The sequence below is a fragment of the Molothrus aeneus genome, chromosome 22 (genome assembly GCF_037042795.1).
Source record: "Molothrus aeneus isolate 106 chromosome 22, BPBGC_Maene_1.0, whole genome shotgun sequence".
Lineage (NCBI taxonomy): Eukaryota > Metazoa > Chordata > Aves > Passeriformes > Icteridae > Molothrus > Molothrus aeneus.
In genome coordinates this window covers 5,596,920-5,624,294 of record NC_089667.1, presented here as the reverse complement: position 1 = coordinate 5,624,294, position 27,375 = coordinate 5,596,920, and the positions used below count along the sequence as shown (strand labels likewise).

Genomic DNA, 27,375 nt, shown 5'->3' with positions numbered 1-27,375 from the left:
TCTCCTCTCAGCCGCAGCAGCTCAGGGCGCCTCGTTGGAGGTGGCTCCGTTGCCTTTGTTGACGTAGAAGGGGCGATAATGGGACTGCAAGGGAGAATTTGGGGCACGTCAGTCTGAGCCCTCCTTTTCCCCTCCCATCCACCCTCATCTCACTAATTCCTGCCTCGGTGCTGCAAGGAATTGGATTTTCGAATTGTTTTTCATGATGGGGCTTATTTATTTTATTTTTATATCGTTTAATCTATGTTTTTATAATTTAATTTTAAAAGTTTAAAATTAATTTAATTAATTTAAATTAAATATAATTAATTTAATATAATTAATTAATTTAATTCTACTAATTTAACTCTACAATTTAACTATAAGACTTTAAAAATATTTATTAATAAAATACTATATAACAAAATGTTTCGATTTTAACGTAATTTTAAAATACTTTATTTTATTTTTATATCGTTTAATCTATGTTTTTATAATTTAATTTTAAAAGTTTAAAATTAATTTAAATTAATTTAAATTAAATATAATTAATTAATTAAATTCTACTAATTTAACTCTACACTTTTAACTATAAGACTTTAAAAATATTTATTAATAGAATACAATATAATAAAATGTTTCCATTTTAACTTAATTTTAAAATATTTTATTTTATATATTTATATTATACTTTAATTTTAATTAGTTATGTTATAATATAGAAATAGTATATTTCTATATTTATATTATACTATAATTTTAATTAGTTATGTTATAATATATAAATAGTACATATATTTGATATAAATATATATAAAATATATATTCTAGATTGGCTGCACAATCTGCAGCCTGGCTGGGAATATCCCCCCATCACTGAAGGAATAACAATGGAATTCAGGGAGAAAAATGGGGGTTTTAATATCCCCCCATCATAGAAGGGGAATTCAGGAAAAAATGGAATTCAGGAAAAAATGGGGGTTTTAATGTCCAGTTGGGAATATCCTCCCACAGCTGAAGGAATAACCATGGAATCCAGGGGAAAAAAATGGGGGTTTTAATATCCCCTCATTACTGAAGAAATAACCACTGAATTCAGGAAAAAAAAATGGGGTTTTAATGTCCTGTTGGGAATATCCCCCAATCACTGCAGGAATAACCACTGAATTCAGGGAAAAATGGGGGTTTTTAATATCCCCCCCACCACTGAAGGAATAACCATGGGATTCAGGAAAAAATTGATGTTTTAAAGCCCAGTCTGCCTTGGGTTTGTTCTCAGGTGCAGAAGGTGGGAGAAACCCCCCAGGCCCCTTTTGGTGCAGCCCTATTGAACAGCAGGAAACACCAGAGCAAGCCCTGCCCATCTCCCTGCTCAATGTTCCCTTTTATCAACATTCTCTTCATTTTCTGGCTCTAATTTCCAACAGAATTAAGATATGAAAGAGGGGGGCTTCATTTAAAACAGTTCCCTGGGTGTGAAAAAGACCTTCCTCCTTAAACAGCCCAGTCCTTTGTGAAAATTCATATTTACAGACCTTTTAGAATGCATATTACTTAAATGCACATTTAAAGGCTGGTTTAAAAGCCAGATTATTGGCCCAACAGACCATAAAAGCTCCTGCAGAGATACTGCAGTATGTATTTCTATTTTGGTGCTTTGAAATGCTTATATTTATCAGCTCAGTTGTTGGGTTCAGGGCTGTGTGGTGAATATTGGCTATAAAAAGGAAATGGTCATTATAAATGTGTAAAAAGGAGAGGAAGGGACACAGGGAAGGGATGGTGGGAGAAGTCACCCAGATTTTCTCTGTGGGGATTAAAGAAAAATCCCTGGAAACACAAAGGATGTGGGGGATGATGTTTTAGAGGTCAAACCCGAGGCAGAAGGGATGGCAGAGTTTTGCTGGTTTGCTGCAGCACCTTCAAAGGCTCCAGGCTGGATTTCCTGGGAGAATCTCCCAAGGAACATCCCTTCCATGGGAATTCTCCTCCTGGGGAGCCTTGAAAATGGGGCAGATCCAGCTGCAGCCCTCAATTTCTACCTGGTGTGGTTTCCCTCAGTGTGGGAATGCTCTCTGCTCCTTACGCCAAACAATAAATCATCTCTCAAAAATGTGCAACCAGAAATTTAAAAAAAAAAAAAACAAAAAAATAAACAAAATGTTCCATTTGTGGTGGCGAAAGCTCGACAAACTTAATCCAGATCATGCAAGGCCTTAATGATCAGCACAGTGTGAATAAAACCAGATTAGCTGGGTGCTCCTGGGGCAGTGTATTTGAGACTACAGGCCCTAAAACATCACTGGATCACTGCCCTGTGCCTCTTGTCATGGTCAGTGTGAAGCCAGGGGCTCAGAGGTGCTGTGGGGACTCCTGACCCCTCACCTGGGATGCTGCATTGGCCACTGCAGGACAGGATCACTTTGCTGTGGTTGTGTCTGGTGTCACTGACACTCTGCGGATGTCACACAGTGACACAGAGTGGGTGACAGGGAAAAGCGCTATCAGCGCCATTTGAAAGCATTTGCACTGTCCCTATCTCTGCATCATATTTTAGACCAAAACCTTTTCAAAACATCATTTTTGCAGCACTGTTTAGAGCTGTAAAATCTGGGGGGTGTTAACCTGCATCCTGAGCAGGAGCAGTGGGGCTGAAACTTTTATTTCCACATTCCCAAAGGACAGGGTGGGTGACAGAGTGGGAGACAGGGAAAAGTGCTATCAGTACCATTTTACAGCATTTGCACTGTCCCTATTTCTGCATCATATTTTAGACCAAAACCTTTTCAAAACATCATTTTTGCAGCGTTGATCAGTGCTGGGGGGGTTAATCTGCATCCTGAACAGGAGCAGTGGGGTTGAAACTTTCATTTCCACGCTCCCAAATGACCCATCCTTATTCCTGAAGCTCCCCCAAGGAACAAAAATTATTCTTTTGCTTACCAATACAGACTGCTTGGAGGAGGATTTCCACGTCTGTGGCGTCACCTTTGCAGACTGGTGCCTCACTATGGAAGGGTAGGCTGTGACGACACAAAACGCAGTCACACAAACAGCCCCTGCCACTGCCACCCCCGCGCTGTCCCCAGGAGCAGCAGCAGGACTGGAAGTGCCACCTCATTAGCGTTGCATTGCTCAACGTGGAAATGCAGTCGTGCCCCGGGTGGGACGCACAGACAGCCCGACAGACTGATGCCTCTGCCACCACCCAATCAGGCAGGAAAAGGCAGCAGAGAAGGGCCGGCTAATTAAAATGTCTGAGGAATGCAGAGAGGTGGAATGCAATCAGACCAATTAAATTCAGGCCGAGTCCCAAAGTCAGCGTTGTGGCTCTTGCAGAGAGCACTGCAGGCTGTTTAATTAGTGCAGAGAGCTGAGCCTGGCCTTCCTGCAGCTCCTCCGGCAGCTTGAGGAGCCCTGACCCCCTTCCAGCCCCCCAGCAGTGTCACAGCCAATGTCACCATGGCCCAGCATCCCAAATTAATCACGCCTGACTCTGCTTGGCAGGTCCTGGAGCACCTGGATCCCACCCCTGGTGGGAAGTGACAGCAGGGTGATGAGATGGTGAATGAGGGTTTGGTTTTGGTGAGGCAGCTCCTGAATTCTTTTTTTTTTTTAAGGTTATGCTGTTTGAGTTATTTTTCAGCCATGAAACTAGAGGGGCAAATGGTGTCTTCCTCAAGAATCATCTAAAATTTATCCCTGCCCATTACAAACAAAATTTAAAATCCCTCCACCTGTTCCCTAAATAAAACTTGAATGGTTTTTAACAATCCTTACTGCCCTGCTTCAGCAGAGTCACTCTGGGCAGGTGCCTCAGAGATTGGCAGGGAGGCCAAGGTGCTGCTCCAGGAAGGCAGAGCAGGATGAGGGGGTTTGGGACCTCAAAGGTGCCAAAAGGTGTCCAGTTGGGAATATCCCCCCATCACAGAAGGAATAACCATGGAATTCAGGGGAAAAAAAATGGGGGTTTTAATGTCCACTTGGGAATATCCTCCTCAGAGGATAAGGTACTAATTCCTCTTATTACCAGGAAGGAAGATTAGGGAGTTTGGCACCTGAAATGGGGCAAGAAGGCAGATTAGGGGGGTTTGGCACCTCAGATGGAACAGAAAGGCAAATTAGGGAATTTGGCACCTCAAATGGGACTGAAAGCCAGATTAGGGGGGTTTGGCTCCCCAAAGAGGGCAGGAAGGCAGATTAGGGAGTTTGGCACGTCAAACGGGACAGGAAGGCATTTGAGGGGGGTTTGGCACCTCAAAGGGCGGGAGGAAGGGGAACAGTCAGTTCCTAGTACCGGTCTTAGTGAAGAGGCTCCCATCAGACTGTTTGCTGAAGTCACCGGGCGGATTCTGTCCCACCGAGGAGAACTGAAAAGGCAGCTTAGTGCCATTGCCTACTGGAAGATAAAGAGGTTTTTGTTATTCCACAGGGCTGCAGGGGGGCAGTTCCAAACAGCCCCGTGACACTGCCTCCACCTGGCTCAGGGGGACACCAGCCCCTTGGGCCTCTGGTCCCTTTCTTCTCTCAGGGACAGGAGGCAGGTGAGGGCAGGCAGCTCTGTGTAGCCATGGTATTTTCTGAAAAATCCCTTTCCTTAGGATTGTTCCTCCTGAGAAGCTGAGAGGCCTTAGGAACAAAATGGAACCAATGGTTATCTGCTGCTGTGGAATGCAACAGGTGCATCTGGGATTGGGCTCATGTGGTTGTTTCTAATTAATGGCCAATCACAGCCCAGCTGGCTCGGACTCTCTGTCCGAGAGCCATTTCATTCCTTTTCTATTCTTAGCTGGCCTTCTGATGAAAACGTTTCTTCTATTCTTTTAGTATAGTTTTAATATAATATAATAAATAAATATATAAAAATATATAAATATATAAAAATTCATAAATATATAATATATATAATATATAATATATAAATATATAAATATATATATAAATATATAAATATATTTTTATATAAAAATATATAAATATATAATATAATATAATATAATATAATATAATATAATATAATATAATATAATATAATATAATATAATATAATATAATATAATATAATAATAAATCAAGCCTTCTGAAACACAGAGTCAGCTCCTTGTCCCTTCCCTCATCCCGGGACCCCTGTGAGCACTGTCAGAGCTGTGTGTGGGTGTGAGGTGATGCCAGCCTCCAGGCAGGGCCCAGCCTTTCTCCTGAGAGCCCCAGAGTGCAGGTGTGGCTGGAGAGCAGCAGCTCCCTGGGGCAGGAGGGATGACTCCAGCACTGCCCTTCCTCCCAGCACTGCAGGCTTCCTCCAGACCATCAAAGCTTCCCCTCCTGGCCTCCTCGGGGTCAGGAAGGAATCTGAGAGCAGGGAGATGAGAGGGACCCAGCCCTGGCTGAGGTGTGGCCCTGAGTCACCAGAGCTCCCCAGGCAGGGTGGCCCTGGCTGCTTCCAGGGAGCAGGAAAGGATGGACCTTGGAGGACCTTGGAGGAAGGAAGCAAAGGAGGAAAATGGGAAGGGAAAGGAAGATGGGGATCTGGGAAGAAAAGGCATGAACGTGGGCCAGGCTGTGTCCTTGAGAACACAGGATATTCCAGCTGGGAATATCCCCCCATCATTGAAGGAATAACCAAGGAATTCAGGAAAAAAAAATGGGGGTTTTAATGTCCCCCCATCACTAAAGGAATAACCACGGAATTCAGGGAAAAAATGGGGGTTTTAATGTCCCCCCATCATTAAAAGAATAACCAAGGAATTCAGGAAAAAAATAGGGGTTTTAATGTCCCCCCATCATTAAAGGAATAACCAAGGAATTCAGGGAAAAAATGGGGGTTTTAATGTCCCCCCATCACTAAAGGAATAACCAAGGAATTCAGGAAAAAAATAGGGGTTTTAATGTCCCCCCATCATTAAAGAAATAACCACGGAATTCAGGGAAAAAATGGGGGTTTTAATGTCCCCTCATCATTAAAGAAATAACCAAGGAATTCAGGGAAAAAATGGGAGTTTTAATCTCCAGCCTGGCTGGGAATGTCCCCCCATCACTGAAGGAATAACCACAGAATTCAGGACAAAAGGGGGGATTTAATGTCCAGTTGGGAATATCCCCCCATCATTGAAGGAATAACCAAGGAATTCAAGAAAAAAACGGGGAGTTTTAATATCCCCCCATCACTGAAGGAATACCCACAGAATTCAGGGAAAAAAAGGGGGTTTTAATGTCCAGTTGGGAATATCCTCCTTAGAGAACAAGGACACCTAAGAGGTACGAATACCTCTTCGTGTGATAGAACGAAGCACCTTGTGCTTCTGAGACTGGCTGGGAGTACTTGGAGTCTCCTCCTGCTTCTGCCACAACCTCCCCAGGGTGCTCTGAGTGTTCTGGGCATCTTTGCCAACCGCCTCCTGTGTTTCTGCACCTCCTTTCTCTGTGACCAAGCAGAACCAGGGGTGCCTTTCCCTGGCTGGGCTGTGTGCCGTAGCCCAGCAGGGGCTGGCTCTGGGGTTTTTTAGGTGCCAGGGCAGCTGAGAGGGGCAGCAGGAGAGGTGGGTTAGTGAGGCAGAAAGCTGTGGCACGGGGGGTTAGATCCTCTCAGGCTGCAGGCAGAATTACCCGTACCAAGTGTTTCCTCGGTCGCTTGGAAGGAGGAAAATTCCCATGACCGTGGGTTGAAATTGGCTGTAAAACAAGAGCATCCAGTTCAGCAGTGGGCTCCTGACGAGGCTGTGCCTGGCACTGCTCTAGGAAAGGTCCCCACCGAGCTGGGAGCAGCCCCAGAGCAGAAATCAAGGCCCAGGCAGCAGAGGAGAGCCTGGGTTTTACCCCTGGGCGATGGGGAACGGGGAACAGAGAGAGAAGAACTCTTCTCCTGCAGTGAGCAGAGCTCCCAGTGCCACAGAGCTGCAGGTTTGGGTTTGGGTACTCCATGTGAGAGCTCTGCAGGCAGAGCTGGGGGTTCAGTGCTCCAGAGATACCAGGACAGGAACATTTCCCTGCCCTGTGTGTCCCAGGACAGGAACATTTCCCTGCCCTGTGTGTGCACCAGGACAGGAACATTTCCCTGCCCTGTGTGTCCCAGGACAGGAACATTTCCCAGCCCTGTGTGTGCACCAGGACAGGAACATTTCCCAGCCCCATGTGTGCACCAGGACAGGAACATTTCCCTGCCCTGTGTGTCCCAGAACAGGAACATTTCTCTGCCCTGTGCCAGGTGAGTGCCCCAGGCTCCCACCAGGCCACACACTGGTGTGTAGGGGAGGCAATAAAGCCCTTTGAGCACCCAGAAAAGCAAAAAGAAGGATCCTTGGAGCTGCTCTGCTGCCATCCTGTGGACTGCTTCTCTGTTTGAGATGTGTTTCTGTGCGCACAATTCTGTTTGAGATGTGTTTCTGTGTGCACAATTCTGTTTGAGATGTGTTTCTGTGTGCACAATTCTCTCTCTGTGTGCCTGAGCCCCTTCTACTCTTCATTCCAGGGTGATTTTTCCAGCCTCCTCCTGGCTTTGGCCAAACTGTTTGACACACCAAGAGAAGAAAGCTCAGTGGAGAGGTCAGAAAGGAGCGTGGAGCAGCTGGACAGATTGCTCCTCTGTCTTTGGGGCAGTGTTTGAAGTGTTTATGCCCCTCTGCCTCATCCTGTCATCCCTGCAAGGAAATATTGGAGCATAGAATGGTTTGGGTTGGAAAGGACCTTAAAAATAATCTCATTCCAGCTCCTGCCATGGGCAGGGACACCTGGTTGCTCCAAGCCCTGTCCAGCCTGGCCTTGGGCACTTCCAGGGCTCCAGGGGCAGCCAGAGCTGCTCTGTGCCAGGGCCTCACCGCTCTTGCAGGAAGAATTTCTTCCTAATATCCCATCTAAACCTCCTGTCTTGCAGCTTGAAGCCATTTATTATGAAATTCAGGAGCAGTGGAAGTCTTGAATTTAAGCAGGGTTCAAACGCAATGGGTTCAGCCGGAATCCAAGCAGTTCCCCAGTCTGGGCTGCTGCAATCAGCACAGAGCATTCCCCAATCCAGCAAACAGAATTTCCACCGTGGCCTGGGGCAGAATCTGCAGCGACCCAGCCTGCAAACAGGGTGTGCAGCAAAGCTGCCATGAGATACTGAAGGATTCCAAGGCTGTGACACAATGCAGAGGGTGGTCCTCGGCTTTTTTCCCCCTCCTGTTTTTTGGGATTCTTGAACAGAGATGCAATCAGCTGCACTGCTGGACTTGGCTGCCACAGGGACAGGGCACAGGGAGCTCAGGAGAGCTCAGTGATGATGCTGGGGATGGTGCATTATTCATGGGCTGATCCTTGGCCAGCCAGCCTGCGAGCCAAGTGGGTCACGTCTCCTGCTTTGCCTACTGATTCATGCTGCTCCCAAAGTCCCCCCTGGAATGATTCCAGCAGCTGGATCCTCCCTGAGCCCTTTCTCTGCTCCTTCCCCATCCAGCACAGGCTCTGGGTGCAATCCTGGATCATCTGGATCCTTCCTGAGCCCTGGCCCTGCTGGGCTCTGCTCCATCCCCATCCAGCACAAGCTCTAGGTGCAGTCATGGATCATCTGGATCCTCCCTGAGCCCTTTCTCTGCTCGTTCCCCATCCAGCACAGGCTCTGAGTGCAATCCTGGATCATCTGGACCCTCCCTGAGCCCTGGCCCTGCTCCATCCCCATCCAGCACAGGCTCTGTGTCCAACCATGGATCATTTGGATCCCCCTGAGCCCTTTCTCTGCTCCATCCCCATCCAGCACAGGCTCTGTGTCCAACCATGGATCATTTGGATCCCCCTGAGCCCTTTCTCTGCCCCATCCCCATCCAGCACAGGCTCTGTGTCCAACCATGGATCATCTGGATCCTTCCTGAGCCCTGGCCCTGCTCCATCCCCATCCAGCACAGGCTCTGTGAGCAATCATGGCCCACCTTGTTTTTGGCCAGAGTCACTTTGTTGATAGCAAACACGGAGTGAGTAATTGGGAAGGCAGCACTGTGTGTGTTTCCAGGAAAACAGGGATGTGGAGCTGGGATAAAGCATCCCCCAGCTCTGGACAGCCAGCAGGAGGAGGGGAATTGCTGTGCAGCCTCACTCTGCTCTGGACACAAACCACATGGACCTGGCAGGGCCTGGGGGTCCCTCCTGAAATGCTGGATCCCAGCTCAGCACTCACTGACCATGCTGTGCCACTGCCAAAATGGCTTTTCCCTTCTTTTCCCCTTCCTTTTTGCCAGGCTGGGCACTGTCCCCATCCCAGGGGATGGCACTGCCTGCTGTTCCTCCCTGCCACACCCCTTTAATGCCTTCGGGGCTGTTTCCATCTGAAAGCTCCAGATTTTGGGTAGAGATAAGCTCAGCTTGTGCTATGTTTAAAACTGATTTTCAGATTTCCCTCAGGGTTGGAAAGTTTTGGGCGCAGGGCTGAGTCTGGTCTCAGCAGAACTTCCCTGACAGCACAGGGCCTGCAAACCCTGAGGAAAGAGAGCAGAAAAACAAACTCAGGTCTAGAAAACCACCCCTCTGCCCCTGAGCTCGGGAAGAGCCCTGCTGGCACAGAAACAGGAATGCCAGCCCCGCTCCAAACATCCTCAGGGAGCTGCCAGGCGTGGGCTGAGGGCAGAAAAGGGCAGAAAAGGGCAAAGTGGCAACCCAGACAAAGGGCTCAGTGTTGGGGTCTGGGTTATCCTCAGGAAACACCAGCACAGGGCAGGAATGTGCCCTCAGGGAGGGTCCCTGTCCCTGCCCACAGCAGCAGCTGGGAACACCTGGCAAACCCAGGCAGGGCTGAAATTTGGTCGCTTGCTTTGTGCCACCCTTCCTGTTCTTTTGTTTCTCGCCTTCCCCGGGCTTTCAGCACTCTCAGCTCCCTGCTCTTGATGCCAGTTTAGGAATTCCAGCTGGGATTTTGGAGCTGGATGTGTTGGAAGCGTTGGTTCACTCCAAAAATTCAGCCTGCAGTGACCACACTGCAAGTGGGACAAGCAAATCCCCAGGGCTCTTGTCAGAGCTCACAGAGGAGCTACAGACTCATGATTTTTGGTTTTTTTTGGACATATTCCTCACTTCTTCTGTCCTTTCCCTGTAAGGAAAAATTATGTTTGGTGGTGAAAGTAAAATCTTAATGCAGCATTCACTTGATAGCACAGAGAGATAAGCTTTGGGTGGAGAAAAACTCTGATTTTATCCTGGAAATTCATGTAAAAACTCCCCTATATTCACTCTTGGATAGAGTTCAGCCACTCCAGCTCTTCCCCATAAAACTGATCACCTTTTCTGCCTGCTTTGAGGCAAAAGCTCTGTAACTGGAGAGAAAACGTGCAGAGGGATGGATCTGAGATGTGGAAAAGAGCAAATTTTGGGCTGGATTGTGTGAAGTTCCTTTCCTGAGGTGGAAGGGAGCCTGCCCAGCTGTGGGATGCCATCCTTACCTTTGGGAGACAGGAACATGGAGAATCTCTTCAGGTTGTCAGGCTGGTTCCACTCGTAGTTGTTCATCATGAACCGGTGATCCCCTGGGGAGGGAGAGCAGGGCATGGATCACTGAATCACAGAGTTAATCACAGAATCACAGTCACAGAATCACTGAATCACTGAATTAATCACAGAGTTTATCACAGAATCACAGTCACAGAGTCACAGAGTCACAGAATTGCAGAATCACAGAGTCACAGAGTCACAGAGTCACAGAGTCACAGAATTGCAGAATCACAGAGTCACAGAATTGCAGAATCACTGAATCAGAGTCACAGAGTCACAGAATCACTGAATCACTGAATCACAGTCACAGAATTGCAGAATTGCAGAATCACTGAATCACAGAATCACAGAGTCACAGAATCACAGAATTAATCACAGAATCCCAGAATGATGGGGTTGGAAGAGACCTCCAAGATCATCGAGCCCAACCTGTGCCCTCACACCTCAACCAGACCATAGCACCCAGTGCCATGCCCATTCTGTTTTTAAACACATCCAGAGATGGTGATTCCACCACCTCCCTGGGAAGAGCATTCCAGTGCTTTATAATTCTTTTGGTGAAAAATTTTTTCCCAATATCCAACCTATCCTTTCCCTGCCATAGCTTGAGCCTGCGTCCTCTGGTTCTGTCAGAGACCAACCCCACCTGTCTGCACCTCCCTTCAGGAAGGTGTGGAGAGCAATAAGGGCACCTCTGAGCCTCCTCTCCTCCAGGCTGAACAGCCCCAGTTCCTCACAGGGTTTGTGTTCCCAGCCCCTCACCATCCCTGTGTTTGAGCATCTCCACGTCCTTCCCAAACTGAGGGCCCAGAACTGGACACAGCACTCCAGGTGTGGCCTCACCAGCTCCAAGCACAGGGGCAGAGTGACCTCCCTGCTCCTGCTGGCCACACCATTCCTGACCCAGGCCAGGAGCCATTGCTGGGCACTCTGCTGGCTCATGTCCAGCTGCTGATCACCAGCACCCCCAGGTCCAGGGAGCACAGGGATGCACTTTGGGGCTCTTTAATCCCCCTGGGGCATCTTTGCCTGGCAGCTAAAGCAGTTCTGGAGCTGGCCAGGGTCTAAAATAAAAGGTTTCTTCAGAGGCAGAGCCCAGGTGAAGCATTCGACCTCACAGCAAACACAGAATCTTCTAAAATCCATAGGGAGATCTGAGGGTTGAGGCATTTTCCTACCAAAATGCTGTTGTGTGGCTAAAAATTACTCCCAAAGTTTGAGTTTGGCTCCTGTTGTGTGTTCAGCCTGAGCACAGCCTGGCTGATGGAGAACTGCCACTCTTTAGAGCTCCAGAAATCACTCCTGGGAGGGTTACACGGGTTGGCTTCTCCAGTTCTTATAGAGAGATGCTAAAGCTGAGCTTCAAACAGCTCTAAACTCTTGGGCAGGGGGGGCTGGTTCAGGTTTCATGGATCAGACTTACACCTACACAGCCCAGGTGTGGGTTTCTGACACCGACTCACAGGAAATGAGGCTTTATCACCACACTTGCTGATAAAAACATTCTTTGGAGGCCTCTGCAAACCCATTGTTCTCTGCAAGGAAGTAAATTCAGTTTTCATGTTTAAATAGCTCCATTCTTTGATTCTCAAGTCACTGAACAAACTTTTCTTTTATTTCTCCCATTCCTTTCAGTGCTATTTAAGCTCCCTGGTTATTTGTCTCCTCACCACACAGGTACCTGTTATGACAACTAAAAGGACATGGATTCCCTTTGGAGTCTGCTATTAAGCAGCTTTCATTCCATTAATATAATATTTCTTCCTGGGAAGTTTTTTTTTTTTTTTTTACAGTGGAAGATCAAGCCAGCTGCAAATGAATCTGTTGCAGTGACTCAGGGGGAGTCTGAGTTAATAACTCCACAGTTCCTTAATGGATTTAATTCCCTGGCAGCCACTGGATGCAGAGTGCTGCCCTCTTTCATCTGTAACCGTGGCTTGGAGAAGGGAGAGCTCTGAAGCTCCTGGGACTCACCATAAATAACATTTCCCAGCTTTTCATTAGGGCAGAATCCAAGCTGAGTCCCTGGTAAAGCTCCTGGAAGCACCCAGGTTTCTGGCAGGAGTTTAAAAACTATTTTGGCACTTGGATTCCATGGATTTCACGTAAAAAAACAAGGGCTTCTGGCATCTATAACATGGAGGGGACCCCAATTAAAATAATCAAGAAGTAATCAGGCTTTATCCTGAGCTACCACAACTGAGGGGCTGCAGAACCTTGTTGGGTTTTAAAAATTCCCAAGGAAAATGCTCCAGGACCAGCAAAACCCAGCAGATGGAAATTCTGCACAGCTTCAGGTGAACAAAGAAAGAAAAATGCACAGAAGTGATTTTTGCATCTGTTTGTCATCTATTGATATTGAGGTATTGTCAAATTTCTCAGTAATTCTGGAGCATGTGAAGTGTTGGGAATTCTAACAGGAATGTTGCAGTGATGGAAGATGAGTAATATTCAATTTCTGGTGCTACTTTAAAGACAGGGAGAGTTTTAAAACCTGCATCTGGCTGTGCATCCTGAGCACTGTGGGATCCCTGACCTTCCTGAAAGGTTTGTCCAGAAGGATCTGGTCCATTCAATTCATGTCTGATGGAGAATGATGGCTCTGGGCAGTGTAATTATTAATACAGGAGGGGTCTCCAGTAAATACTGTGAATTTGAGTGAATTATCAGAGATCTTGCAGATCTGCAGCAGAGTTCCTCAGCTCCTGTGTTGCATGAGCTGTCCTTGAGGTTATTCCTGCACCTTTTGGCCTCCCACATCCTCCTGGAAGAGCAGGGTGCCACTTATCCTGATATCACCCACTGCTGCCCTGGTATTGGGCTTCCTCAGTGGCTGGGAGATTACATCCAGGTGAGATAAGCAGGTGAGGTAACCACTCACTGCCATCCCTGCTGTCCTGGACAACCATCCAGGTGAGATAAGCAGGTGAGATCACCACTCACTGCCATCCCTGGAGAACCATCCAGGTGAGATAACCACTGATTTCCATCCCTGCTCTCCTGGATAACCATCCAGGTGAGATCACCACTCACTGCCATCCCTGCTGCCAGAGGTCATCCCCTGGGATTGGGAAACGTGCCCAGGGTCACAAAGGTCTGCAAGTGCAGCACAGCCCCGTTGTGGTGCCCTGTCCTGATCTCAGGTGTGAGCCTGATGCAAGACAAGTCCTTTATTCACAGCTAATTGTGAGGAAGTGGGTTATAAAGTTAAAAGATTGGTTTTGCTGATGTGGTGGTGGCTGTGACCTCTCTGTTCACCTCAAACACCACTGAAGTGAACACCCTGGGTCAGGGCAGGCAGGAAAGCTGTCCCAAGTGGAACAGGGAACATTATCAGAATCATTCCAGCTCAAGTTATCGCTGCAACACCCAAATGGAGCCATTTTTTACTTGGAAAATTACATTTTCAAATATGTCCTTCTCAGTGGCGGGTGCTTGCAGGGTATTTCAGTGCTGAAACCCCGCACTTGTAATGTTTGATGTCACGCCAGCACCCTCCATGTGCTGAGCGTACAAATGGGGTTTCAAACTCGCCATCCCACATTTCACCTGTGTGAATTCACCCTTCACTGAGCTGCCTCAGCAGATCTGTGGAGTTTCCCCTCCTGGAAAATGTCCTGCTAAACTTCCAGGGGTTTGCTGGGGCCTGGCACAGGGCAGGAGGGAAGGGTGGCTGCTCTTGACTCCACACATTAAATCCCAAACATGAAACCCTAAAATGAACCAAAAATCAGGGAAGTGGGGCCAGTTTGGTGTCCTGTATGAGATACCCTAAATCCCTGGCAGTTCAGCTGATTTCATCCCCACTCTGATATTCCAGAATTCACATTCTTCTAACTCTCATCTTCCAGAATTAATTCCAGCTACAGGAGTCGCTTCTCCCACTTCCCCCCCCAAGTCTTTGCTTGCTTTCTTCCTCACCAGGAGTGCTCACCATCCTCACCACCCCTGAGCCTGCCCTCCAGGGAAGCAGGGAGGGGAATATTTGAGATGTTTTACCGTTCTCCATGTGGTTCCTCTCGATGAAGTTGCGGCCCAGGTCTGCCTTGCAGATCTTCTCCACGTGCCTCATGCAGACGTTGAGGAGATCATCCCTGAGCAGCCCCATGGATGGGCTCATGCTCTCCCCTTCCAGCAGCACGCTGTAGGTGGGGAGGGATGGAGGGGGCACATAATTCCTCATCAGAGCCCCAAATTCCTGCCAGAGAAAGGGACTGCATGAATGAGGAGCATAAAGGTGTGGAGGCTGAATCGGAGGGAGCTGGTTGGTGTTGGAATCCGAAAGCGGAAAGGTGTCACGGACATGTTTTATAAAATCCCTTTCCTTAGGATTTTTTCCTCCTGAGAAGCTGAGACGCCTCAGGAACAAAATGCAAACAATGGTTATCTGCTGCTGTGGAATGCAACAGGTGCATCTGGGATTGGGCTCATGTGGTTGTTTCTGATTAATGGCCAATCACAGCCCAGCTGGCTTGGACTGTCTTGGTCAGTAACCAGCCTTTGTTATCATTCTTTCTTTTTCTATTCTTAGCCAGCCTTCTGAGGAAATCCTTTCTTCTATTCTTTTAGTATAGTTTTAATATAATATATATCATAAAATAATAAATCAAGCCTTCTGAAACATGGAGTCAACGTTCTGGTCTCTTCCCTCATCCTGGGACCCCCGTGAACACGGTCACAGAAAGGAGAGCAGGGAAGGTGGCCAGGGAGGTGTTCTGTCCATGGTTTGCAGCCATCCATACAAACCAAAGGCATGTCCAGGTCCATTCCTCACCCACCAGAGCAGAGACAGCTCCAAATGTCCCCATGAATCCCTGCCCTGGATGGGAACTGGGGAAGGTTCACATTGGGGCACACAAGCCACAGAGTGTTTTGGACCTGATTAGCACAAGAGATCTGATAATCAGCATGCCTTGGCAAGAACAAGCAGAGCATTGAGGATGGAATCAAGACTGGAGGTTGAATCAAGACTGGCTGACAGGAAAAGAAGAATCAACTTCTGCAAGCAAGAGATGTTGCAGAGTGTAGAAGTTTGTTTATGTGATGATTAACACAATTATTGTAGTAAAAAATTACTAGCCTAGAATAGTATATAAGCATATGTAGTCCACAAAAATATTGGATTCTGATCATCACTCAGTCTCTCACCATTGCTGATAGTTCACACATGGATTGTCTTTGGGACAAATGCCATCCTCTCAAGGACAAAGGGAAGGGCAATGAGGGTATATAATAATATATAAGCATATGTAGGCCACAGTGAATTTGGATTCTGACCACCACTCAGTGTCTCACCATTGCTGATAGTTCACACATCTCACACTTGTTTGGGATTGTCTTTGGGACAAATCCTGTCCTCACAAGGGCAAAGGAAAGGGAAATGAGGGTATATAATAGCATATAAGCACAGGGTATATAGTAATATATAAGCACATGTAGGCCACAATAAATTTGGATTCTGATCACCACTCAGTCTCCCATCTCTCTCACCATGAGAGGTCACACATCTCACACTTCTTTGGGATTGTCTTTGGGACAAATCCTGTCCTCACAAGGACAAAGGAAAGGGAAATGGGGTCACCTGCAGGAAGAGCACGGAGTCACTGATCTGGTGGATCTGCTCCCTGTTCTCCTTGTCCTCCCGCAGCAGCTTCGCCCTCTCCTCCAGCTCATCCACGATTTCCTTCACGTTCTCCGAGGCAATCTTCTCCCTCTGATCCAGGGCAGCCTTCACCTCATCCCTCTGCCTCTCCAGGTCACGGATCAGCTCCTTGAAGTGCTGGTCCACCGTGGCTTTCTCGTTGGTGGTGTAATTCTGGGTGGGGAAGGGGCAGAGAGAGGACGCAGCGGGAAAGAGGAGCAAGCAAATATTAAAATTTCACTGAGTTCTTTGCTAACAGAGAAACACAGAGGGGGATAAATCCAAGGATTCAGCATTTAGAGTATGGAAACTCCAGCTAGGCAAGTCTCAGCTGCAGGAAAGTTGTGCCAAGAGAAGCAATACCTGTTCCTGCAATATTCACATGGATGCAATCCAAAAGGGCCACTGCCTTCCCAGCGGTAAGAGCAGATCTCCCATTTCAATTCATGCACTCACAGGTGACATTTAAAAACACTCTGTCACCTTCTAAATCAGGACTCTGGCTCCTGGATTATTTGAGAACCAAATTCCCACTATTTCAAAGGATGAAAGGTGCTGAAACTCTTTTTACAAGCCTGACCTCGAGGTGCCTCTGAAATATTCCTGAGAAGGACTGGGGATGTAACTATATTGAGAGTCAGAATTTCTAGGTCAGGTTTCCAATAATAATAATAATAATAATAATAATAATAATAGTAATAATAAAGCAGATGAAAAGCAGAGCTGGTGAGCCAATGTGCTTGCACCACATAAAAGGGAGAAGAATGGCTTTGCCTGTTAATATTATGCAAATTTTCTGGGGTGTCTCCAACTTGTGCTTTCACTGCTTTATTCAGTTAGGCTATAAATGAAAAAAATAATACCATGACTCTATTCCAACCCTTACCACAGTGCAAGAATTACAAAGGAGCCCTCTCTCAGCATGGAAATAAGCTGTTCCACCATAAATAAGATATTTGTGTGGGTAAATTCATCTGCTCCTGCTCTCTTATCTCAGTTTGGGCAACCCAGAGCCCTCCTGCAGGTTATTTGTGGATTTTGTTTCTAAATCTGCCTGGCTACTGGTGATGGAAGGGCCATAAAGGACCTAAAAAAAGGAGCCAGAGCAGGGAGGTGCCTTGGTTTTGCATCAGGGCTGCATCTCCCCGCAGGGAATGTCGCAAGATGACTTCAGTGGGAGTTGTTGTTTCCAAGATTTGGCTCGGAGTTTGGGCTGGGGATGAGATAAGGGCTGGGGAAGGGATGGAGTGGGGAAGGGATGGAGGGATGTGGGAGAGGAGGGGAGCAGGAACCGGGGCTTACAGGAGGGAGAGGGGAACTGGACCCTTCAAACGCACCTTGATGCGGTCCCTCTCCTTCTGCCACTTGTCCACCTCATCCTCCACCTCGATGATCTTCAGCTGCAGCTGCTCCTTCTGCAGAGACAGCTCTGTCTGTGGGGAGAGGAGAGGGGAGGGAGCCTGGTGAGCTGGGGCTGAGGGTGGCCCCTTCCACCAGCCCTGCTGTGTCACTCTTGCACCGAGAATGACACAGGGACAGGTGAGAGGCAGGACTGCAGAAAGAGCAAAGGTTTTATTCAAGAGAACTGCGTGGTTTTTATGGAGTGATACCATATATTCTATTTGATTGGCTACTTAACAAAAACACCTTCCTCTCACACTGTCCTTGTGTGGAGACCAAGTAGAACAACACCACCTGCAGATTGTTTGTACTTAACAAGTTACACATCCTTACAACTCCCTGAAAGTTCTCACAAGCCACTGTGAGAAACCCTTGCCGTTTCTCTGTCCCAAGGCATCCTGTCCTAGGGTGAGTTGTGATGCTGTATCCCCATTCCTGTGTTCTGTTCATGCTGGATATCATGTTCTCTGCCTTCCAGACTGGCTCTGCAGAGCGAATGTTTTGTTTTGGTTTTGCTCTCAGCCGCTCCCCCACGGCTGGTGGGACACACAGACAGGGCAGTACATGGGTGCTGCTTTTGCTTTTGGTTTGCTTTTCGCTTTGCTCTTGCTCCTGCTTTGCTCCTGCTTTGCTCTTGCTTTTTTGCTCCTGCTCATTAGTTAGTTTAGCTAAGCAGCCCAAATGTTCCCTGGACTGTTTCTCCTTTCCCTTTTTTTGGCCTACTCGAACCTGCTCCGGGCTGGGGCCTGGGAAACACCGAGAGTTTGCACCTTGTGGCTGCAGCAGCTGCCCCAGCACAGGAGGGACTGAGAACAGAGTGACCACCTCCAGAGAGACTTTCTGAATTTGTCATCTTTTTTCAGAGCAGTGACAGAGTGGTGTCACCTGGTATTGTTCATTCTGTGTGCTGGGGGGTGCTGTGCCTGTTAAATAAACAGGTTCTTTCCACTTCTCTCTGAGGAATCCTTCCCAAACTGGTTGGTGTGGGTTTGCTTTCTGGAGGGGCCCCCTTTTGGAGGTTTTTCTCCCAAATTTTCCCTAAACCAGGACACATCCACGCTGCTGCGCTGAGCAGAGCAGCAGGGAGGTCCAGGCTGCAGAGGGCATCCCGTGCTGCCAGCGGGCACCGCCCCAGCAGATTCAGCTCCCTCAGCAAAGCAGCAGCACCCACCTCCCAGGCTGCCTTTAATCACATGGGAGTCATGAGCTGCAGGGGAAGGGAGCTGTTTCAAAATTCAGCTGTGTGTGCAGAGCAGGGCCCAGCCCAGGGTGTGCCTGTGCAGCAATAACAGTTTTCATGTAATTACGGAATGACGTTTCACGAGTGTTGCAACAAGAGGATGATGCCTCCGGCAGGAATTCTGTTTAGACAGGATTGTGGATTAATTTGCTCTGAATTGAGAGCTTTCATGTAGCGATGGAGCTGGGGAATGCTTGGAAAAAAAAAAAAATTGAAAAGGGGAAAAAAAAAAAAAAAAGGCCACAAAAGGAGGAGGGAAGAGGTGTAGTCAACCTGCTGGGCTGAGATCAGCAACTTCACTGGGATCATTTGCATTTTGTTGTGCAGTGGCTTCCCAGAGAAGCTCAGAGCTGAGACTTGCACAGGAATTTGTGGCAGTGCAGACCATGCACTGTTTCCCTGGGTCATTTTTTCCCAGAGAAGCTCAGAGCTGAGACCTGCACAGGAATTGGTGTCACTGTTTCCCGGGATCATTTTTTCCCTGGATCAGCCCTGGGCCTGGATGTTGGCAAAGTTTTGCCCCGTTAATCCAGCAATCCCTCCCTGGTTGTTCCCATTCTCCATCCCTGCCCCACAGATCCTGCCCCAGCCTTTTTTGGGGGCATTTCTGCATTTCATGTGTGTGCAGGTTGGCCTCAGCCACGGCTGGAGGCAACATGGCTGTGGGACACCCAGCCCAGAGCTGTTGAGGAATTTCAGAGCTGGCAGAAATTCTGTGTTCTGTCATGTCAGGAGAGTCCTGAGAACCTGCTGGTCGTGTGGGATCTTCTGCAAAATCATTAAATTAACCCAAACCACTGAAATTCAGGCCAACAACTAGAGGCATGGATGGATAAATCCACTCTCACACTCCAGCTGTCCGTCCAAGAATGCAGCGGAACATGAAAATCCGGGTCTTTATTGATCAGAGTTTGAGGGTTTTCGGTTCTGCACTGGAAATGAAGAGCGGGGAAGAGGCTGTGAACCAGCCCAGACAGGAGCTCTTGTGCTGATGCCAGCCAAGCGTCTGAACAGCCTCTGGAGCTGGAATCCAGCACAGCTGCTCTGAGAGCCAACAACTGCTGGCCTTTCCAACTCAGAAAATCTCTGTTTGTGGAGGGACAATGGCTGGATGGTGGTTTTGTTGCTTTATAAAACGCAGGAAAAGTGGGCAGAAAAAAGGGAAGTGTGCTCAGAGGTGTCTCAGTGCCACAAAAGCTGCATCCTCACGTTGTTCTTAGGAGTCAGGAGAGCACTAAATATTACTCACACACCCTCAGCAGTGGCCTGAAGGCTGCCATGAGCTGATTCTCACCCTCTGCAAGGGTTCAGGGTACACAGGGAAGGATTTTGTGGCACAGCTTCACCAGGGAGCCCACACTGGCTTCCAGATGAGAAAATCTGCCCTGCTACTGATGGAAAGAACAAAGAGAGGAGTTTAATCCCATAATTTTCACATTTTCAAGAGAGTGACTCGGAGGAATTCCTGCTGGTTTCCATTCCCACGTGCAGGGGGAGATGTCCTGTGCATGGAGACTCTGCACAGCAGAGAAATGCAATGAGATGAAAATGTTTTAGATCCGTTTATCCACTGCATTAACCAATGTGAGAAATTACACCCAAATTCCAGGGATTTCCTTGAGCCACAAAGCTGCATCCAAGTGGCATTGATTGCTTGTGAAGTTGTAAAAATCTCACCTCCAGAGCAATTATTTCCCTCCTCATCCCCAAAAATCAGGATATCCTTATAAGAATGGCAGTAAAATCCTACAGAGAAGGACTGAAAGGAATTTTTGGGGAAGAGCAGAACTTTCACAGCCACGTAGACACTCCCAAACTCAAGGGATTTGCAGAGAAAATGACAGGAAAAAAAAAATAAATCAGGTGATGGCTGGAAGGTGGTGATAACAATATTATGCTTTTATGGTCCTTTTTAATTAAGATGGGTCTCCAAGGAATTTTGGGAACTATTATTTGTAAAAGTGCTCGTGACTCCCAGCAGTTCAAACACCCCCCAGAAAGGTGGTGTGGGATGGAGCAGCCACTTAGGAGCAGAGGCACACAACAATTTGGAGCAGGTTTATGACTTGCAAATGGAAATGACAGAGATGGTCCCAATGGCCAGGATGCAAATCCCACACTCAGCCCGATCTGGCAAAGGGGAAACACCAGCACAGAGCGCAGCAGGGGCAGGGGAGGTGAAGGGAGGTGGGATTGTGGGGTGCTGCATGAAATTAAATAAATACTACGAAAAAACCCACCCTAAATACAGGGGGAAATGTTAAAGAGAGGTGCAGGGAGAGTCTGGAATAGTGGAAGCACTGGTGGCATGGGCAGAAGGGTTCAGGAAGGGTTCTCTGGAGGTGGAGCACAACACCAAGGGGTCAGGAGGTGATTTCCTGATGGTTTTAAGACCTTTTTTTGCCTGGGAGGTTGCTTTGGCTGCCCATGTATATCACAGATAAACAGTCACAGAATGGGGCCACAGGGGTTAGGGACAGGCAGCGCCTCAGCTTCACTCCCCAAGAGAAAACTCCCATCTGTCTTCACGTTTCTCAGATTTTCCAGGGTCAGAAATCCTTGAGGGACCCTCTAGAACAAATCCATTGGAGGATTTGGGGTGCAGAAGATCCTAATGAGAGATGAAACAGCAACACCCACATGGTGGGGGTCCCCCAGAGCAGAAATAACCAGAACAGTGTGGGGAAAAGCCAGGAAATCCAGATTTAGACAATTTTTTAAGCACAGCAGGCTGAGAAACGAAGGCACTGAGAACCTTCACGCTCAGATTGGATCCCCTATTAAGGCCTCAGCTAATTAGGGCAGTTAAGAGGCTTCAGTGAAAGTTCAGAGTGTACATCCAAAGAGCTGAACCCAGCCCTGGTGCCGTGGAGGAGCTGCAGATGGGAGATTACAGAGCCCTGCACGATGATGCAAGCGCTTTGTGCAAGGAGGCAGCGGCAGCACAAGCAGCATCATGCCCTGAACACCCTGGGAACAGCCCTGTGTCCCCAGCCTGGGAGAGCTCTGCTAATTAACCAAGGCAAAGCTGCACAAGTGCTGCTCCAGCTCCTTGTCCCAGTGCAGAGCCAGGAAAAAGTCAGGGGGATGCTTGGGACGTGATTCCTGCTGGGGGCATTTTCCCATCCCAGCTTCTGTTAATGAAACCCCTGAAAACTCTGCCAGCATCCCATAAAATGCCCCTGGAAAAGCTGAGCCCTTGGAGAGAATTCCTTGCTGGCAAACCAGTGGATTTTGCCTGGATTCTGTCCTCAGTGTAGAGGATTAATGCACAATTCAGGCAAACAGACAAATTTATTTTGAGCTGTGTCCACAGAGTAGCCACAGCTGGTGCAGGTAAAACCCCACAGCCACACTGAAGGCCCCCAAGCACTTCCAAGGGTTAATTTTGTTTGCTCTCTGCTCAGTGACAGTGATGCAGGGATGGGAACCCCTCTGGATCCATCTCTGTGGATGGTTTTCTTCAAAGCCTGGCTCATCCTTTGTAAAAAACTCCCCTTTTCAAGGCAGCTCTGTGGGAAGGAGGAACACCCAGCTCCCCTTCCTGTACCCACAGCGAGCTTTGCTTTAAAAGATAAAGAATTAGAGCAAAAAACAACCAGACCAAAGTGTTTTTCAGCAGAGCTGACCTGGCATGCTGAGCACCAGGGCTGCTGCTGGAAGGCAATGCCAGGGTATTTCCAGCTCTGGGACTGGCAGGCAGAGGTGAATTTGTCTCCTTTGGAGAGCAGCCCTGTAGAACAGGTTTGGGATGAAGGATCCCCTTTCAGAATGAAGGATGCTGGCTCCAAGGGGGGGCTCTGCTGATAAATCAGGGTTTTATTGGCCTGTGCACGCTGCTGTGGAGCATTCTCACTTTTCAGGTGTGAGTTGTTATTCCCCAGCCTCACAGAGCTTTTCCTGGCTGGTTTTTTGTACTGGTTCTGGTGCAAACTGTTACTTTTCCTCTAAACCTGCAGCAGGAAATGAATGCAAAGTGGATCTGGGGAGAGCATTAAAGGTTTGCTGGGTAAAATAGGCAAATAGCGCTGGGTGGGAAGTCAGGACAAGTGTCTGAGTCCCTGTGCCTTTCTCTCACTTGTGTCTGCTCAGCAGGAACAGGGGGTGAGTGACTCTCACCCCAGGCTCCTGAAAAGTGGAAGATGCTGCTGTGTTCTCTGTCTGGGACAGAGATATCAGCCTTTGCACTGCCCTAACTATAGGTGTCTGTGTTCTGGCTTGTTTGCATTCCTCTGCTCTGCTCTGTCTGCTCCGTGAGACAAGCGGCGTTTCCTAATTCCTTTCCCAGCTCTGAAGCACAGCCCCTCTCCTCCCTACAGGCCCACAGCAAAGCCAGGCTGAAATCTGCATTAATTCTGCAGACCTGGGGGGCAGATGCACCTAAACCAAGCTTATTCTGTGACACTTCTGTGCCACCAAGTCACTGAGCTCCCAGGTTGGCAGCGCAGCAAAACAAACCCCAGCTCTGGAGCCCTCTCCAGTTCTGGAGCCAGGGATGAGGAAATCCTTGCAGACAAATCCTGGACATCCAGCAGGGTGTGAAAGGCTCTGTCAGGACACAGCTTTGTTCTGGTCACCATTCCAGTGGCACAAGATTTGGAGGTATTAAAGTGAAAAGCTCTGTCAGGACACAGCTTTATTCCAGTGGCAGGATGGATCTGGAGGTTTTAAAGCTCCTCTGGAGCTGCTGGGATGCCAAGCTGGGAGCACAGGGCAGGGACAGGGGTGACCTGGTGTGAGGTTGTGACTTCTCCCTCCCAAAAGGGCAGCAGCACCAGGCACCCTCCCAGTTTGTGGTCACAAATTCCAGCTGGGCTGACTCGATAAGGAGAGGTGTTACACACCGGGGGCTTGGAAATATTCATTGCTCTTTGTGTCTCCTGCTGAGGCTCCACCTCTGGTGAATAGATCAGAGGTGTGAACAAACATTTGCAGGCAACAGCTTTGCTGCTAATTGTTTTTGTCTGAGTGAATGCTCTCTCAAGTTGCAACACGATCAGGCTCTGTCAGGAGAAACACAGGGGCATGATTCATGTTGATAAATCCTAAATCCTCTAGGCTGAGTAGAAGCAGAGCTAAAGGTGGTACAAGGACTCAGAGACAGGAATCAAACAGCATTTAAATCCCATTCTCTGCTCATCCATGGCTGTACCTTTAAAATCAAGGTGCTGGAGGTGTCTCCAGCCACAGGAGGAAGGATCTGAGCAGCTTTGCTTCCTCAGGAAGCAGCTGCTCCCTTCATTCCAGGCAGGAATTGGACACCTTGGCAGACACCAGGCACAGCTTTATGTCAGGGCTGACATCAAAACCACGAGGACAGGCAATTATGGAACAAACAGCAGGCTGGCAAGCCCTGCAGGAATTTGGGAAAGGCTGTCTGAGACGTGGAAAAGGCTTTGTCTGGTTTCAGCAGGGCTGCCAGCTGGAGGTGACATGGCAAGAAAAGACCAGAGGAGCCAGAGATAAGCTCTGCACAAGATGCTCTTTCAGCCTGATGAGGTGAATCTTCCCAGCTCATTGGAAAGAGTAAAATTGTTCTTCCCATTAAGGGAACTCAAGGATTTCTCACAGTGTCTGCCTGGTCACCACACCCAGCACTGGTTTGGGGTTTAGGAGATCTTAGTGCCCTTCCAGGTTCTGCCCGTGTGACTCCAGGCAGCTTGTTTTATATAATTAATATTTTACAGGTCTCTTTATTGCCATCTCCCCTGTCCTGTCTGCTTAGAAAGTTTCTCCCTTTTACCACGGGGATGTGCAGCAACAAATGTGGTGAGACCCTGAATTTTGCTAGAACAAGTGAAATCCTCCTCATCCACCCAGAAAGCAAACAACAGGAGGCTTTGAGCAAACAAAGGTGAAAGACATTTCATTAGTGAAATCTCCCTGGATGTCCATCCTCTGAACCTGCTGTAGTAACACTTCAGGGGAAATGATCAGGTTTTGTGCTTGCACCAGGGTTTTGTTTTTTTTCCATCTAAACTTCAAAAGATTTTTTCCATAGGTGTGGCTCAATAGAAAAGAAAAAAAAAAACAAAACCTAATGTCACTCTCAGGAGCTGAGATAGCAATTTTCAATAGTCATTAGTACCCATGAGAAACTTTAGCAGGCACTGATTTGACAATTTGTATTCTGGAGGTGCTGACCCTGAGCAGTGCCCACCTTTCTGTGGGCAACACCACACAACCACTGCCAAAACTCAAGAAGATTTTTAAAAACTTGGCATTTAGGGCTTTGATTCAGCCTCTGCTGGAAGTCAGGTGTGCTGGCAGCCAGGTTCTCCATCCCTAAATGCAGCCTGCAGCCCAACTCTAGCACTGTGCTGCTGCAGCCAGGATCAGGAGAGCACCCATCCCATGGAAACAGCAGCCAGGAAATATCAGTGTCCACTGAACACTGCCCACCAGCAGCCAGGAAATATCAGTGTCCACTGAACACTGCCCACCAGCACCACTGCATCCAGGATTCCACCCCAAAAATGACCTGAGCGGGGGAGCAAAGGCTGTGCTGTGACATCTGCAGGCTGCTGGGAGCCTAAGGAATGAAAGGAGGAATGAAAGGAAGATAAAATTACCTCTTTGCCTGCCTTCTCGATCTCCACTGTCACCGTGCTGTGGTTCTTGTGCTCCTGGAACATGCAGAGGTAGCAGATGCACATCTGGTCTGTCTGGCAGAACAGCTCCATGGTCTTGCCATGCACGGGGCACTTTCTGGCTTCGAAGTCCCTGATGGGGTCCAGCAGCTGGTGGTCCCGGAACGCCGCTCCCTCCAGGTGGGGCTTGAGGTGCAGCTCGCAGAAGGAGGCCTGGCACACCAGGCAGGACTTGACAGCCTTCTGCTTGTTGTCGATGCAGGAGTCGCAGAGAACGTCCTCCAGCTTCACGCGGGGCCGCGAGCCCGCCGCGCGCTCGGCCTTGTTGAAGGGTCTCCTCAGGTCCCCCGTCTCCACCAGGGGCAGGGAGGATTTCTTCAGGTCCCCCGCAGAGAACAGGGACTTCCTCCCTTCCCCGTCAGCGGGCAGGAAGCTCTTTTTGGAATCCAAGGAGAACAGGGACTTCCTGAGGTCGCCCTTCTCCGGGAAGTTGAGGCCTGGTCTCCTCATGTCTCCGATCTGGCCGCTGTTGAACTGCATCTTCTTGGAGTCAGCCGAGTCCATGCTGAAGTAGGTTGACCTCTTCTCGTCGGATGACTCCACAAACTGAATGATGGGCCTCTTCCAGTCACTCCCAGAGAAGAGGGAGCTCTTGATCTGCCCTGTCTCCAACGCAGCGCCGCCCGTGCCTTTTATAGCTTCTTTCTCACCTCCGCCAGGGCTCGTGGCCTTCTTGGCTTCCTCTTCTTTTTTGGGGGTACTTGGGCTCTTCACGTCCTCAGGCTTGCTGGCGGTGCCGTTTGTCCTGGCTGCACTCCCCGTTTCCATGGCCTAAACAGGGGGTTTTAGGGGTTTCTCTGCTCGCTCTCTGCTCCAGCTCCTGTCTCTCAGCCCCCTCCAAGGCAGGCAGGCTCTGCCTGGTGCTGCTCCCAGCCAGGAATGGCTCTGGAATGCTGAATTCAGGGAACCTTCCTGCCCCAGTGACGCAGCCCGAGCTCCCGAGGAGGAGCAGCGCGCCCAGATCGCACCCAGGTGGATGCAGGGGGAAAGAAAGAAAGAAAGGAGGAAAGGAAGGAGCAGACGTGGAGGGATCAGAAGGGCTCCAGCTGTGCAGTTAATTATACAAGGCTGTCCACACCCAGGAACATTCTTGTCTAACCAGGTTGGGGAGGAAGGGTTGTTTATATACATAGAAATGTCTCCTTCAGAAAAAAAAAAAAAAAGGAAAGAAGAGAAAAGAAAAAAAAAAAGTCATTTTCATTAAGATGTAGCAACCAGTTCCACCACTTGTTTCAAAAATAATTTGGTTCCCTCCTTGCAGAGATGGGCAGGGTCGGGGAGACCACGAGATGCCCAAGGTGGGTTTGTTAACTGGGTCATAGCCATGCACCAAAATAATTAGGGTTGTAATTAAAATGAACGCCTAGAATAAAGCATTCTTCAAGCAGGCTCCCCCCGGGGCTTGCTGCGTTCAGGAGGGAGGAGAAATTCATGGTTAATACTGGGTTTAAACGGCCCTATTATCTTTATTTTGGTTTTATTTTGGGTTTGTGCAAGGTCTGTCCATCTAGACCTGGAAATAACCCAGCCACGGATCAGAACAGGTAAAAATTGGCTGGGCCTGCTTTTCCCACAGGCCAGGCAATCTCCGAAAGGTGAGTGGTGAAATAAAACCTCCACTGTGTGCTCTGAGATAGGTGTAGCCCATGTAGCTCTTCCCATAAATGCCCTCAGAACTGGAACACACCTGGAAGAGGAACCATTGTGCAGCTTAGATGGTCAAAATCTCTCTTGCCAGAGAAAAGAAGTAAAACAAAAAATTAAAAATTATCTGTCTTCAGCAGCTGAATTCCTGGGAAATGTTCACTTGTTGGAATCACAGATGATTTCAGGAGGAAATAAAGTTCTTTATGAGCACTGGTGGATTCCAGAGACTTCTAAAGGATGAGGCTGATCTTCCTTTCACATGCTTTCAGATTATACTCGGAATTTCAGTGAGATTTCTCTGAGATGAATGCCCAGGGTGCAAATTAACCACGCCAGAGATTTGTGCTTAATTGAGTTTTCTCAGAATGCCC

The 27,375-nt window shown here is 48.3% G+C and overlaps 1 protein-coding gene across 1 annotated transcript; it reads right to left on the bottom strand.

The window, feature by feature from the left end:
- On the bottom strand, positions 1-26,125 carry TRIM29 (tripartite motif containing 29). The gene is made up of 9 exons (XM_066564283.1): positions 25,280-26,125; positions 17,404-17,499; positions 16,007-16,240; positions 14,425-14,623; positions 10,940-10,942; positions 10,377-10,460; positions 4,277-4,378; positions 2,923-3,002; positions 1-84 (listed from the first exon to the last, which is right to left on the bottom strand). Exons 1-9 carry the CDS (start codon positions 26,123-26,125, stop codon positions 22-24), a joined length of 1,707 nt encoding a protein of 568 aa, XP_066420380.1. The 3' UTR covers positions 1-21.
- Between the last annotated feature and the right edge of the window lie 1,250 nt (positions 26,126-27,375).

Coding starts and splice junctions, on each gene's coding strand:
- TRIM29 (XM_066564283.1), bottom strand. CDS start 26,125: ATGGAAACGGGGAGTGCAGCCAGGACAAACGGCACCGCCAGCAAGCCT. Junction 16,241..17,403: donor AGGAGAGGGACCGCATCAAG/GTGCGTTTGAAG, acceptor TTCCCCACCCAG/AATTACACCACCAACGAGAA. Junction 3,003..4,276: donor GAGCCTCTTCACTAAGACCG/GTACTAGGAACT, acceptor GTGTCGTCACAG/CCTACCCTTCCATAGTGAGG.